Source organism: Bubalus kerabau, chromosome X (assembly GCF_029407905.1).
Source record: "Bubalus kerabau isolate K-KA32 ecotype Philippines breed swamp buffalo chromosome X, PCC_UOA_SB_1v2, whole genome shotgun sequence".
Lineage (NCBI taxonomy): Eukaryota > Metazoa > Chordata > Mammalia > Artiodactyla > Bovidae > Bubalus > Bubalus kerabau.
This window is the reverse complement of record NC_073647.1, coordinates 4,874,961-4,888,285: the sequence shown is the minus strand read 5'-3', so window position 1 is coordinate 4,888,285 and position 13,325 is coordinate 4,874,961. Positions and strand designations below refer to the sequence as shown.

At 40.7% G+C, this 13,325-nt stretch overlaps 1 protein-coding gene across 4 annotated transcripts in view; it reads right to left on the bottom strand.

Moving 5' to 3' along the window:
* The window catches only part of IL13RA1 (interleukin 13 receptor subunit alpha 1), a 76,985-nt gene that overhangs the window by 45,444 nt on the left and 18,216 nt on the right, over nucleotides 1–13,325 (bottom strand). For all 4 annotated transcript variants that reach the window (XM_055563681.1, XM_055563683.1, XM_055563684.1 and 1 more), the window contains exons 5-6: nucleotides 4,479–4,666; nucleotides 2,176–2,327 (exon numbers count right to left, since the gene is read on the bottom strand). In XM_055563681.1, the coding sequence (XP_055419656.1) occupies nucleotides 2,176–2,327; nucleotides 4,479–4,666 (340 nt within the window). The remainder of the gene's footprint in view (nucleotides 1–2,175; nucleotides 2,328–4,478; nucleotides 4,667–13,325) is intronic.

The following is a 13,325-nucleotide window of genomic DNA, read 5'->3' as shown; positions in this document are numbered from 1 at the left end:
TAAGAAGTACATAGAAGACTGTATTTGTAATACATCATGAGCAATAAGTGATGGCTATTACTAGCAAGAGGAAGTATTGAGGTGGTCCCCAGGGGGTTAAGAATAAAAGCTTTGGAGTTAGACTTTTGCTGAAATCTTGAATTCTAACCCTTACTAGAAATGTGACCTTAGGAATAATCTTTGAGACTGAAGTTTTCTCATCTGTAACAGGCCTAGATCCCTGGGGTTATCGTGAGGACTAAATGAGACAACTCAGATAAAGTACTTATTAAAATAGCTGCTGTTGCTGCTGCTGCTGCTGAGTCGCTTCAGTTGTGTCCGACTCTGTGCGACCCCATAGATGGCAGCCCACCAGGCTTCTCCATCCCTGGGATTCTCCAGGCAAGAATACTGGAGTGGGTTGCCATTTCCTTCTCCAATTGAAATAGCTAATACACAGCAATTGCTTAATACATATTAGCTGGTATTAGTAGCCAGAACAGTACAAAGTAAACACCACCTAACTCCTCCCCCTTACAGGAGCTTATATTTTTAGTCAAGATCATGGGTAACTAGCAGGACATCATTTAGTGCCAAGTGAGTAATGCAAGTGGCATGTGTCTCTGGATTTCAGACAGAAGAGAGCAGTCAAGGCTGGAATAGTCAAGCATATTTGGCTTTCTGATAACTCACTTAGTTGTAAATTCAAGCCTCACCCCCACCCCGCATGGAAGCCCTTTGCTTTTTCCTTTTGTGGCATTATTTGGAGACCCTGGTTTCTGGGATGAAAAATGATTTTTCTGCTTCAGCAAATGCTTTCATTTGCAAATGCTCAGAAGAACTCTGCTCAGCTGTGGACCTGGTTGCTCCCTCCAGAGTTACAGCCTGTCAACAGCGGCTTATTTTAGTAAATAAAATACTTTAGTTTTCGAAATTCCCATGACGAGCTAAAACAAGTGAACCAAGGGATCTTCCCACATGTGAGATGCAGGACTCCTGTAAAAGCCCATGGTTTCTAACCTCTCAAACTCAAATGGACACAGGGCCCAGGCAGGTAACACAAGTGAGTGGCACAGTTCCTGTGGTCCTAAGGCGCCACCTTATGGCAACTATACCCTCAGGTACCACAGTTTTAAATCTGGGCAGAAAATTCAAATGTAATATACAAGCAAACAAAACCCCACTTTGTTTTGTGGTCCAAACAAAAATGTTTGAGGTCTGAGTTTGAGATCTCCGTTCTAAAGCATAACAATGCAACTGAGCCCTGAGGTTATGCCACACCCTGTTAGGCCCAGTGCTCCAATGCATGCGTATATGCTCAGTCGCTCAGTGGAGTCCAGCTCCTTGCGACCCCATGGACTGTAGCCCGCCAGGCTCCTCTGTCCATGGAATTCCCCAGGCAAGATTGCTGGAGTCGGTTGCCATTTCCTACTCCACAGGGACCTCTAATCTGCTTGCTTTATATTAGATTCTAAATAGCATAAATGTACATTATCCAAAAAATACTAACTACTCAGTATTGACTACTCTAGTTGATACAAACTCCAAAAAAACTGAACGGCCATACCGGAGCCTCTAAGTAGCTACATAATCTGATCTCGGCTCTAGGCTCAGACACCTCTTCCTACTATGTTTTGGTCATGCCAGTCTCCTGTTTCTCACACATGCCAAGCTCATTCCTGCCTAAGTCTTTGACCACGCTGTCCCCTCCACCTCCAGATCATCAAATGGCTAGCTCCTGCTCATTGTTCTGGTCTCATCTCAAATCTCATCACTGTGGATACCTACCCTACCTAATATTCCCTCAGGCCTTGCCATCACCCCACTTAAATTTCTGCATAGCATTCATTCTCTAAAATTAGTTTGCTCATTTATGTACTTATTTTCTAGTAGGTAAGCTTCATGGGCAAATTTTTTTTTTTTTATCAGGTGTCACATGCACGTAAAATAGTGCCTGGTAGTACATGACAGACATGTAATACAAAGACTTTTCAGCAAATAAATTAATGAATGCCTGAACTCTTGTAGGCAATACTATCATAAACCGTCAAACCTTCCACCACACGCTGTTTCAGAGAAACCATTATCATCAGGTGACAAATCTATAAGCTACTTTTCATTGATATTTCAATTTATTACACTGTAAGAAATGCAAGAAAAATTTCTAAATAACAACTATCTAAAAAAAAAACTTACATAGAAAATATCATGTGTCTCAGCGTGGCTGTTATTGACTTCTACTTCATAAGACAAGCATTTGCTTTGAAAATTCTGTGGATTTGTCCACTGCACATATAAGTCACCATTTTGGAAGGAGAGATTTTTAATATGTGGAGGATCAGGTTTCACTGAAAGACAGAAACAGAAGAATACAAATTAATTTGCAGAGTTAATTTTGATGAGATACACATATGGGCTTTCCGAATAGCTCAGCTGGTCAAGAATTTGCCTGCAATGCAGGACAGCCCGGTTTGATTTCTGGGTCAGGACATTCCCCTGGAGAAGGGATAGGCTACCCACTCCAGTATTCTTAGGCTTCCCTGTGGCACAGATAGTAAAGAATCCACCTGCAATGTGGGTGACCTGGGTTTGATCTCTGGGTTGGGAAAATCCTCATTCTTGCCTGGGGAATCCCTATGGACAGAGGAGCCTGGCAGACTACAGTCCATGGGGTCGCACAGAACTGGACAGGACTGAGCGACTAAACACGGCACAGCACTTATACGTAGAGACAATGAAGGTCACAAAGGTAAATCAAAATAGGTCTGATGCTTTTAATGGCCTTACATGATCAGACATATAGTTCTAGAATTTCTGATTAATCACAGTTAATGTAGGAAGCTTATTTTTTTTCTTTGTTTCTTTTTCTTGTTTTTGGCCACACCACACAGTATGCAGGATCTTATTTCCCCGATCAGGATTGAACCTGGGTCCTCTGCAATGGAAGCTCAGAGTCCCAATCACTGGACCAGAAGGAAAGTCCCTTGTAGGAAGCTTAAACTGCCTAGTAAAATAGATCTAAGGAACATCTTCGGGCTGGCAGATGATGCAGATTCTGACCTGCATCTGGTTAGGGCATGGCTGGGGTATAATCTAGACATCTAGCTACAACAAGGGGGTGGGGTAAAGAAGTGCTTGGGTCCAGACGTGACTCTTCCTGATGGTACTGAGGGGCATCAGGTACAAGGGGTTCCCCCAGCCAGCACTCATTTATGCCAATCAAAGACCACAATGAAAACATCAGCATAGTTTTGTCATAGATTACAACAGGAATGAAGGGCTTCTCATGTGGTGCAGTGGTAAAGAACCCACCTGCCAATGCAGGAGATGTAGGAGATGTGAGTTCAATCCCTGGGCTGGGAAGATCCCCTGGAGGAGGGCATGACAACCCACTCTAGAAAATCCCATGGACAGAGGAGCTTGGCAGGCTATAGTCCATAGGGTCACAAAGAGTCGGATATGACTGAGTGACTAAACAACAGGGATGAACTTTGAGGACATGATACTAATGAAATAAGTCCATTACAAAAGGACCAATACTGTATGATTCCACTTATAAGAGGTATCTAAAGGAGTCAAAGTCATAGAAACAGAAAGTAGGAAGGTGGTTACCAGGGGCCGGGGGAGGGGGAAGGGGTAGGGGAGGGAGAATTAGTATTTCATGGGCATGAAGTTTCAGTTTTACAAAATAAGAGAGTTCTAGAGATCTACTGCACAACACTGTGAATATATTTAACACTACTGAACTGTACACTTGAAAATGGTTAAGATGGCATATTTAATGTTATATAATCATAACCATGATTTAAAAGAAAGTAAAAAGAGAAATTAGCCTGGTCAATTTAGTTTTTCAGGAGTCAATTATGCTTAAGACCAAGCAACAAAAGAGAGTGGACAATTAACAGAAAACAACTTCACAGCATCCTCTTCTGGCTAACAAGAATCTCCCACTCATCTCTTACAGCACCATTCATCTCTAGGTAGAAGAGCAGCAAAATGAGCTTTAAAAGGTCCATCAAGGACAAGCTTCCAAGCAAGGGGGAGGAGAGAGAAGGGCTTTGCTTCAAATGATCCCATTTGGCAAGTTGCCCTCAACCTCACTCCCTGGCTTACAAACTAAGCTGCCTTGGGTGCACTATTAGAATTTACTTCCACGACTGTCTGAAAGGGCAGTAAATAGTGTTCTGCTCACAGACTTGGGAACCTTTGTCAATTCATGATTATTTACTTGTAAATTTTCTGTGTACCACTTTAGCTAGAATCAGAGCTCCCTGTTGTGATACTACAGCAAATAAGTAAATATAATGTGGCATATATGCACAATAAATATGAGAATTTACAAGCTTGCTACTTTAACAAGGAACAAAGAAAAATATACATAAATATAGTCCCTTTTTTCTGGGAAGATCTTCAAACCAAAATCATCATTTTTTTTAATCATTCGTATTGATGACATAACACTTTCATTCACACTGTCATGGAGTACTTCTAAAACTTACCATGAGAAGTTAAAGGCACTATATTGAAGGATGGTCTGATTTTTCCTGCATTGTCCTTAACCATTACTTGGACGCTGTGCTGTTCAAAACTGGAATCCTTCACCTTAGTCAGATTAAAGGAACAAGCAATGTGTTGGCCTTCTCTGTAGATGTTTTCACACTGAAGAATTTTTCCCAAGCTGTTGTGCCTACAAGATAAAATGAGATAACCTTCTGCATTATTTTTTAACCACATATGCAAGAAACAAATACAGATGTCTATTTGTTTTTAAATGATTAAAGATATCCATGAAAAGCCATATTTGCAATTTGGCAGGGTAGCTTTTTTTTAAAGCCCTATTTTATAACATGGCTCCATTTCACACTTGAGGAAGAAATGAATATTCCTTTTTCATGAATATGGTATTTTCAATAGCTATGGAAACCATAGGAGTCTTGACTCTTTTTCCTCTTCTGTATGGGAAACAGTACGAGGCCAGGATGAGAAATTTTATGTTTCCTGAAAATGCCTTATCTGCTCAATTCCAAGTCTCCCTAGTCCCTCTGTCTGCTCCTTCCTTGTTCTCTTGGCTTGTTCCTTTCCTTTCTTCTATTCTCATAGAATTCACACACAGTCTTCAGCCCTCTGTGTATTCCTCTCTATTTCTTACTCCCTCATCCACTCGCCCATTTATCACTTCCACTCCTCAACTAGAATTTCTGCACTGAGGATTCCTAATCCTGATCTACTGCCTTGGAGCCAGTCCCAGATTTCTAACTGCTCCACTTTAGAGTTCCACTCTTGCCTCAAATTCAACAGCCAAGACAGATGCCCCCTCTTCTTGGACAAACTGCCTTTTTTTCTAACCATCCCAATTGCCATCAGCCAGAGCTCATTTTCTCTGGGCTCCTTGATTAGATTAGAGCCTCTGAAATCACCCCTCCCCTCTTTTTTATATCTTATCACCAAATTCGGTTACTTCTTTCTTTGCAAACCCTCTGGGATTCTCTATGATATTCCTCTCACCCTTTTTCATGCCCTAATCACTTGAGGCTTCATGTCTTCTCCAGATTGACCTCTCTGACATTATTGGTGTCCTTTAAACACAATCTTTACCTATCAGGGGGCAGACAGAATGAAAACCACAATCACAGAAAACTAACCAAACTGATCACATGGATCACAGCCTTGTCTAACTCAATGAAACTATGAGCCATGCCGTGTAGGGCCACGCAAGATAGACAGATCATGGTGGAGAGTTCTGACAAAACGTGGTCCACTGGAGAAGGGAATGGCGAACCACTTCAGTATTCCTGCCTTGAGAACTCATGAACAGTATGAAAAGGCAAAAAGATATGATACTGAAAGATGAATTTCCCAGGTCAGTAGATGTCCAATATGGCGAAGAGTGGAGAAATAGCTTCAGAAAGAATGAAGAGATGGAGCCAAAGTGAAAACAAAGCCCAGTTGTGGATGTGACAGGTGAAGGAAGTAAAGTCCAATGCTGTAAAGAACAACACTGCATAGGAACCTGGAATGTTAGATCCATGAATCAAGGTAAATTGGAAGTGGTCAAACAACAAGAGTGAACATCGACATACTAGGAGTCAGTGAACTAAAACGGACCCAAATAGGCAAATTTAATTCAAATGACTATTATATCTACTATTGTGGGCAAGAATCCCTTAGAAGAAATGGAGTAGCCCTCATAGTCAACAAAAGATTCCAAAATGCAGTACTTGGATGCAATCCCAAAACAGCAAAATGATTTTTGTTCATTTCCAAGGCAAACCACTCAATATCACAGTAATCCAAGTCTATACCCCAACCACTAATGACAAAGAAGCTGATGTTGAATGGTTCTATGATGACCTACAAGACCTTCTAGAACTAACACCCAAAAAAGATGTCCTTTTCATCATAGTGGACTGGAATGCAAAAGTAGGAAGACAAGAGATAACTGGAGTAACAGGCAAGTTTGGCCTTGGACTACAAAATGAAGCAAAGCAAAGGTTAACAGAGTTTTGCCAACAGAATCCACTTGTCATAGCAAACACTGTCTTCCAACAACACAAGAGACGACTCTTCATATGGACATCACCTTATGGTCCCTACCAAAATCAGATTGATTATATTCTTTGCAGCCAAAGATGGAGAAGCTCTATACAGTCAGTAAAAACAAGACCGGGAGCTGACTGTGGCTCAGATCATGAACTCCTTATTGCAAAATTAATACTTAAATTGAAGAAAGTAGGGAAAAACCACTAGACCATTCAGGTATGAGCTAAATCAAATTGCTTATGATTATACAGCAGAAGTGACAAATAGATTCAAGGGATTAGATCTGATAGACAGAGTGCCGGAAGAACTATGGACAGAGGTTCATGACATTGTACAGGAGGCAGTGATCAAGACCATCCCGAGAAAAAGAAAGGCAAATGGTTGTCTGAGGAGGCCATACAAATAGCTGAGAAAAGAAGAGAAGCTAAAGGCAAAGGAGAAGAGGAAAGATATACCCATTTGAATGCAGAGTTCCAAAGAATAGCAAGGAGAGATAAGTGATCAATGCAAAGAAATAGAGGAAAACAACAGAATGGGGAAAACTAGAGATCTCTTCAAGAAAATGAGAGATACCAAGGGAACATTTCATGCAAAGATGGACATAATAAAGGACAAAAATGATATGGACCTAACAGAAGCAGAAGATATTAAGAAGAGGTGGCAAGAATACACAGAAGAACTATACAAAAATGATCTTCATGACCCAGATAACCACAATGGTGTGATCACTCACCTAGAGCCAGACATCCTGGAATGTGAAGTCAAGTGGGCCTTACTAAGCACCACTATGAACAAAGCTAGTGGAGGTGATGGAATTCCAGTTGAGTTATTTCAAATCCTAAAAGATGATGCTGTAAAAGTGCTACACTCTATATGCCAGCAAATTTGGAACACTCAGCCACAGGACTGGGAAAAGTCAGTGTTCATTCCAATTCCAAAGAAAGGCAATGCCAAAGAATGCTCAACTACTGCACAATTGCACTCATTTCACACGCTAGCAAAGTAATGCTCAAAATTATTCAAGCCAGGCTTCAACAGAACATGAATCAAGAACTTCCAGATGTTCAAGCTGGATTTAGAAAAGGCAGAGGAACCAGAAATCAAATTGCAAACATCCCTTGGATCACTGAAAAAGCAACAGACTTCCAGAAAAATCTACTTCTGCTTTATTGACTATGCCAAAGCCTTTGACTGTGTGGATCTAAACAAACCCTGGAAAATTCTTAAAGAGATGGGAATACCAGACCACCTGACTTGCCTCCTGAGAAATCTGTATGCAGGTCAAGAAGCAACAGTTAGAACTAGACATGGAACAATGGACTGGTTCCAAATTGGAAAAGAAACACCTCAAGGCTGTATATTGTCAGCCTGCTTATTTAACTGCTTTTTATTTATTTATTTTCCTGCTTATTTAACTTATATGCAGAGTACATCATGTGAAATGGTGGGCTAGATGAAGCATAAGCTGGAGTCAAGATTGCTGGGAGAAATATCAACCTCAGCTATGCAAATGACACCATCCTTATGGCAGAAAGTGAAGAGGAGCTAAAGAGCCTCTTTCAGTTCAGTCGCTCAGTCATGTCCGACTCTTTGCGACCCCATGAATCTCAGCACGCCAGGCCTCCCTGTCCATCACCAGCTCCTGGAGTTCACTCAGACTCACGTCCATCGAGTCAGTGATGCCATCCAGCCATCTCATCCTCTGTCGTCCCTTCTCCTCCTGCCCCCAATCCCTCCCAGCATCAGAGTCTTTTCCAATGAGTCAACCCTTCGCATGAGGTGGCCAAAGTACTGGAGTTTCAGCTTTAGCATCATTCCTTCCAAAGAAATGCCAGGGCTGATCTCCTTCAGAACGGACTGGTTGGATCTCCTTGCAGTCCAAGGGACTCTCAAGAGTCTTCTCCAACACCACAGTTCAAAAGCATCAATTCTTCGGCACTCAGCTTTCTTCACAGTCCAACTCTCACATCCATACATGACCACAGGAAAGACCATAGCCTTGACTAGATGGACCTTTGTTGGCAAAGTAATGTCTCTGCTTTTGAATATGCTATCTAGGTTGGTCATAACTTTCCTTCCAAGGAGTAAGCGTCTTTTAGTTTCATGGCTTCAGTCACCATCTGCAGTGATTTTGGAGCCCAAAAATATAAAGTCTGACACTGTTTCCACTGTTTCCCCATCTATTTCCCATGAAGTGATGGGACCAGATGCCATGATCTTCGTTTTCTGAATGTTGAGCTTTAAGCCAACTTTTTCACTCTCCACTTTCACTTTCATCAAGAGGCTTTTGAGTTCCTCTTCACTTTCTGCCCTAAGGGTGATGTCATCTGCATATCTGAGGTTATTGATATTTCTCCTGGCAATCTTGATTCCAGCTTGTGTTTCTTCCAGTCCAGCGTTTCTCATGATGTACTCTGCATATAAGTTAAATAAGCAGGGTGACAATATACAGCCTTGACGTACTCCTTTTCCTATTTGGAACCAGTCTGTTGTTCCATGTCCAGTTCTAACTGTTGCTTCCTGACCTGCATACAGATTTCTCAAGAGGCAGGTCAGGTGGTCTGGTATTCCCATCTCTTGAAGAATTTTCCACAGTTCATTGTGATCCATGAAAGTGAAAGAGGAGACTGAGAAAGCTAGCTTAAAACTCCACATTCAAAAAACAAAGATCATGGCATCTGGTCCCATCACTTTATGGCAAATAGATGGGGAAACAGTAGAAACAGTGAGAGACTTCTTGGGCTCCACAATCACTGCAGATGGTGACTGCAGCCATGCAATTAAAATATGCTGCTCCTTGGAAGAAAAGCTATGACCAACCTATACAGCATATATGCTGTATAGCATATATACCAACCTATACAGCATATTCAAAAGCAGAGACATTACTTTGCCAACAAAGGTCCATCTAGTTAAAGCTATGGTTTTTCCAGTAGTCATGTATGGATGTGAGAGTTGGACCCTAAGGAAAGCTGAGCACCAAAGAATTGAAGCTTCTGAACTGTGGTGTTGGAGAAGACTCTTGAGAGTCCATTGGACTGCAAGGAGATCAAACCAGTCTATCCTAAAGGAAATCAATCATGAATATTCATTGGAAGGACTGATGCTGATGCTGAAGCTGAAGCTCCAATACTTTGGCCACCTGAAGCGAAGAACTGATTCATTGGAAAAGACCCTGATGCTGGGAAAGATTGAAGGCAGGAGGAAAAGAGGATGATAGAGGATGAGATGGTTGGATGGCATCACTGACCTGATGGACATGAGTTCAAGAAACTCTGGGAGATGGTGAAGGACAGGGAAGCCTGACGTGCTAGATTCCATGCAGTTGCATAGAGCTGGACACAACTGAGTGGCTGACCTGAACTGAACCACTGCCAGATCAATGTTCCATAGCATGAGGTCTTTCTAAGTGTCTTAGTCTACTATGTGGCTCTAAATGCTGATATCTTCTTTCTTATTTCCAAAAACCTCTATGTAGACCTTTCCCCAGTGATCATCCAGCACAGTACAGGCAGACAGAATGTGCTCATTACACTTTTTGTCAAAGTTATCAAAGGATTCTCTTTTATAGTAACTAGAAGAATACACAGAATCAAGCCTTACATCATTAGTCACAAGGGAGATGTGCAAACATTCTGCAGAAAAGGAAGACAATTTAGAAAATGAACTAAGAGGAAAGAGTTCCAAACCCTTGATTTGTTTACTTTAGAATCATCTGTGATCATCTGAAAAATGCAAGTCCCTCAACCCCTCTCCCAGAGAATCCTACTTAGAAGGTTTTGCCCAGGGACTAAGATAAGCATTTTGACAGCAATTCTCCAGGGGACTGTGCTACAAATCCAGTCTTATAAAAAGCAGATCTTTCCCATAAATACAGTCAATTGATCTTTGACAAAGGAGAAAAGGCAATACAAGGGAGCACAAATAGTCTCTTCAACAAATGGTGCTGGAACAACTGGATATCCACATGTTAAAAAAAAAAAAAAGAATCTAGTCACAGACCTTATATTCTTCACAAAGCTAAACTCACAATGGATCACAGACATAAATGTAAAGTGCAAAACTATAAACCTCCTAGGAGATAACATAGGAGAAAACCTAGACAATCTTGGGTATGGTGATGACTTTTTAGATACAATGTCCAAGGCATGATCTTTAAAAGAAATAATTGATAAGCTGAATTTCATTAAAATTAAAAACTTCTGCAAAAGATAATATCAAGAGAATAAGAAAAGAAGCCAAACACTGGAGGGGCAGGAGAGAAAATGTATGCAAAAGACACATGTGATAAAGGGCTGTTAGCCAAAATATACAAAGAACTCATAAAACTGAACAATAAAGCAAAATACTCAACTAAAAAATGAGCCAAAGATCTTCACAGACATATAGATGACAAATAAGCACATATCATCAGAGAAATGCAAATGAAAGCAACAAGATACCCTTACACACCGGTCAGAATGCCCATAATCCAGACATGGGCAATATCAAATGCTGATGAGGATGTGGAGCAACAGGAACTCTTGCTCATTGCTGGTGGAAATACAGAATGGTACAGGCACTTTGGAAGACAGTTTCTTATAAAACCAAACATGTTCCTACCATATGATTAGTAATTGCGCTCTCTGGTATTTACCAAAAGAAATTGAGACCTTATATCTACACAAAAACCAACATACAAAAGTTTAAAGCAGCTTTATTCATCATTGCCAGAGCTTGGAAGCAATCAAGATGTCCTTTAGTCACTAAATGGATACATAAACTGTAATACATCCAGACAGTGGAGTATTATTCAGCACCAAAAAGAAATGAACTATCAAGCCATGAAAAGACATGGAGGAATGTTACATGTGTATTATTAAGTGATAGACGTCCATCTGAAAATGCTACATACTGTCTGATTCCAACCAGATGAAATCCTGGAAAAGACAAAACTAGGAGAATAAACAAATAAATGGTTGCCAAGGGTTGGGGTAGGGGAGAGATGAATTAGTGGAACGCAGAGGATTTTTAGGCAATGAAAGTACTCTGTATGGTAATTATAACAATGGATATATGTCATACATTTGTCCAAACCCATAAAATGTAGAAGGCCAAGAGTGTACCCTAATATAGACTATATAGAATTCTGGTGGTGGTGATGTATATCAATGTAGCTTCATCAATTGTAACAAATGTACTATTGGTGAGGGATGTTGATAATGGGGGAAAGCTATTAATTGTAGGGGCAGTGGGTATATGGAAAATCTCTGTACCTTCCTCTCAATTTTGTTGTAAACCTAGAACTGCTATAAATAATGTCTTTTTAAAAAAACGAAAACAAAAAAAATTTTTTTTTAATTCAGGTCTAATGTATTTACTTCTTCAAAGGCTGTTCAAAGAAATGCTTCAATATAGAAAGTGACCTTGTCCTTTAAGAGATAGTATATAAATTTTTTCTCCTAGTTGTTGGCCCCTGTGGTTCATGAATGAAAACAGTTTTTTAAAAACTAAGTTACAGCCATGACTAGTTTTTAGATCAGACAGGCCTGAAATGTTTTGCACCCACACAGAAATAGAAACTGAAGAAACTTACAACATTATTGTTACATAACTAAAGAGAACTATGTAGAAAGTTAATATTTTTCAATAATGAAAGGAACTCTTCTAATGAGTAACCTTTGAGATTCCTTTTTCATTGTACCCTGAGTATTTCACATATTCTCATGGAATCCAGATAAGAAATGTAAAAAAAACTTTTGTTGTACTTCAGAAAAAAATAACAAAAGGGAAAATACTGATTTTGAAGAGAAAATTTTTGAAATCTTGTGAAAGATTAGATGATAACCTAAGATAGGAGGCATTTGAGTGCTTCCTGTTAAAAACCACACACTGAAATCCACACAATCACTCTGCTGACAGAAGGAGGAAATGGACAAATTAAAGACTATTTCCTGCACTGTAAAGATGATTAGTTTGTTAAGAAATTCCCTAAAATTCATTGGCTTGACTAGTCTGTAGCTATTAAGGTCAGGCTCCCTTTAATGCCAGACTATCCCTGAAGGACTGGAAGTCATCGCCCTGGGACTTCAAAATGACTCCATGTTTTTCTGACTGGAGATTAGGGAAACAGTCTCTGGCAGTTTGTTTGAGGTGATTTTAAACTGGTACTTAAACCAATTCTGACTGTTTGATAATGAATGAGCCACGTGTCTTTCTTCTGTGCTTTAGATTGGAAAGGATCTCTCCAGGGGAGAGTGGGGAGGAAGAGGTGTGGGCTAGGTGCCAATTCTGTGAGGTGGTGGAAGAGGTCAGCTCTGTGTACTGGCTGCATCCTCAAGGGAGTGGGGATGAATAATAAAAAAAACATATAGCTAGCATGTATTGCATGCTATATGGGCTTCCCTGGTGGCTCAGACGGTAAAGCATCTGCCTGCAGTGCGGGAGACCCGGGTTCGATCCCTGGGTTGGGAAGATCCACTGGAGAAGGAAATGGCAACCCTCTCCAGTACTCTTGCCTGGAAAATTCCATGGACTGAGGAGCCTGGTGGGCTACAGTCCATGGGGTCACAAAGAGTCAGACACGACTGAGCGACTTCACTTTCACTTTCACTTTCATTGCATGCTTACTCTACAGATGTTAGCAATTAGGGCAACTCAAAACACTCTTCATATAACAGCCCTCAAAACATCCTTAAGAGGCAGCACTACTGTTACTACTCCCATTTTACAGATTACAAAACTGAGGCTGAGAGAGAAGTGACTTGCCCCAAATCACACTGCTAGTAAGAGAGTCAGGATCTGAACCCAAGCAGTATGGCTCCAGA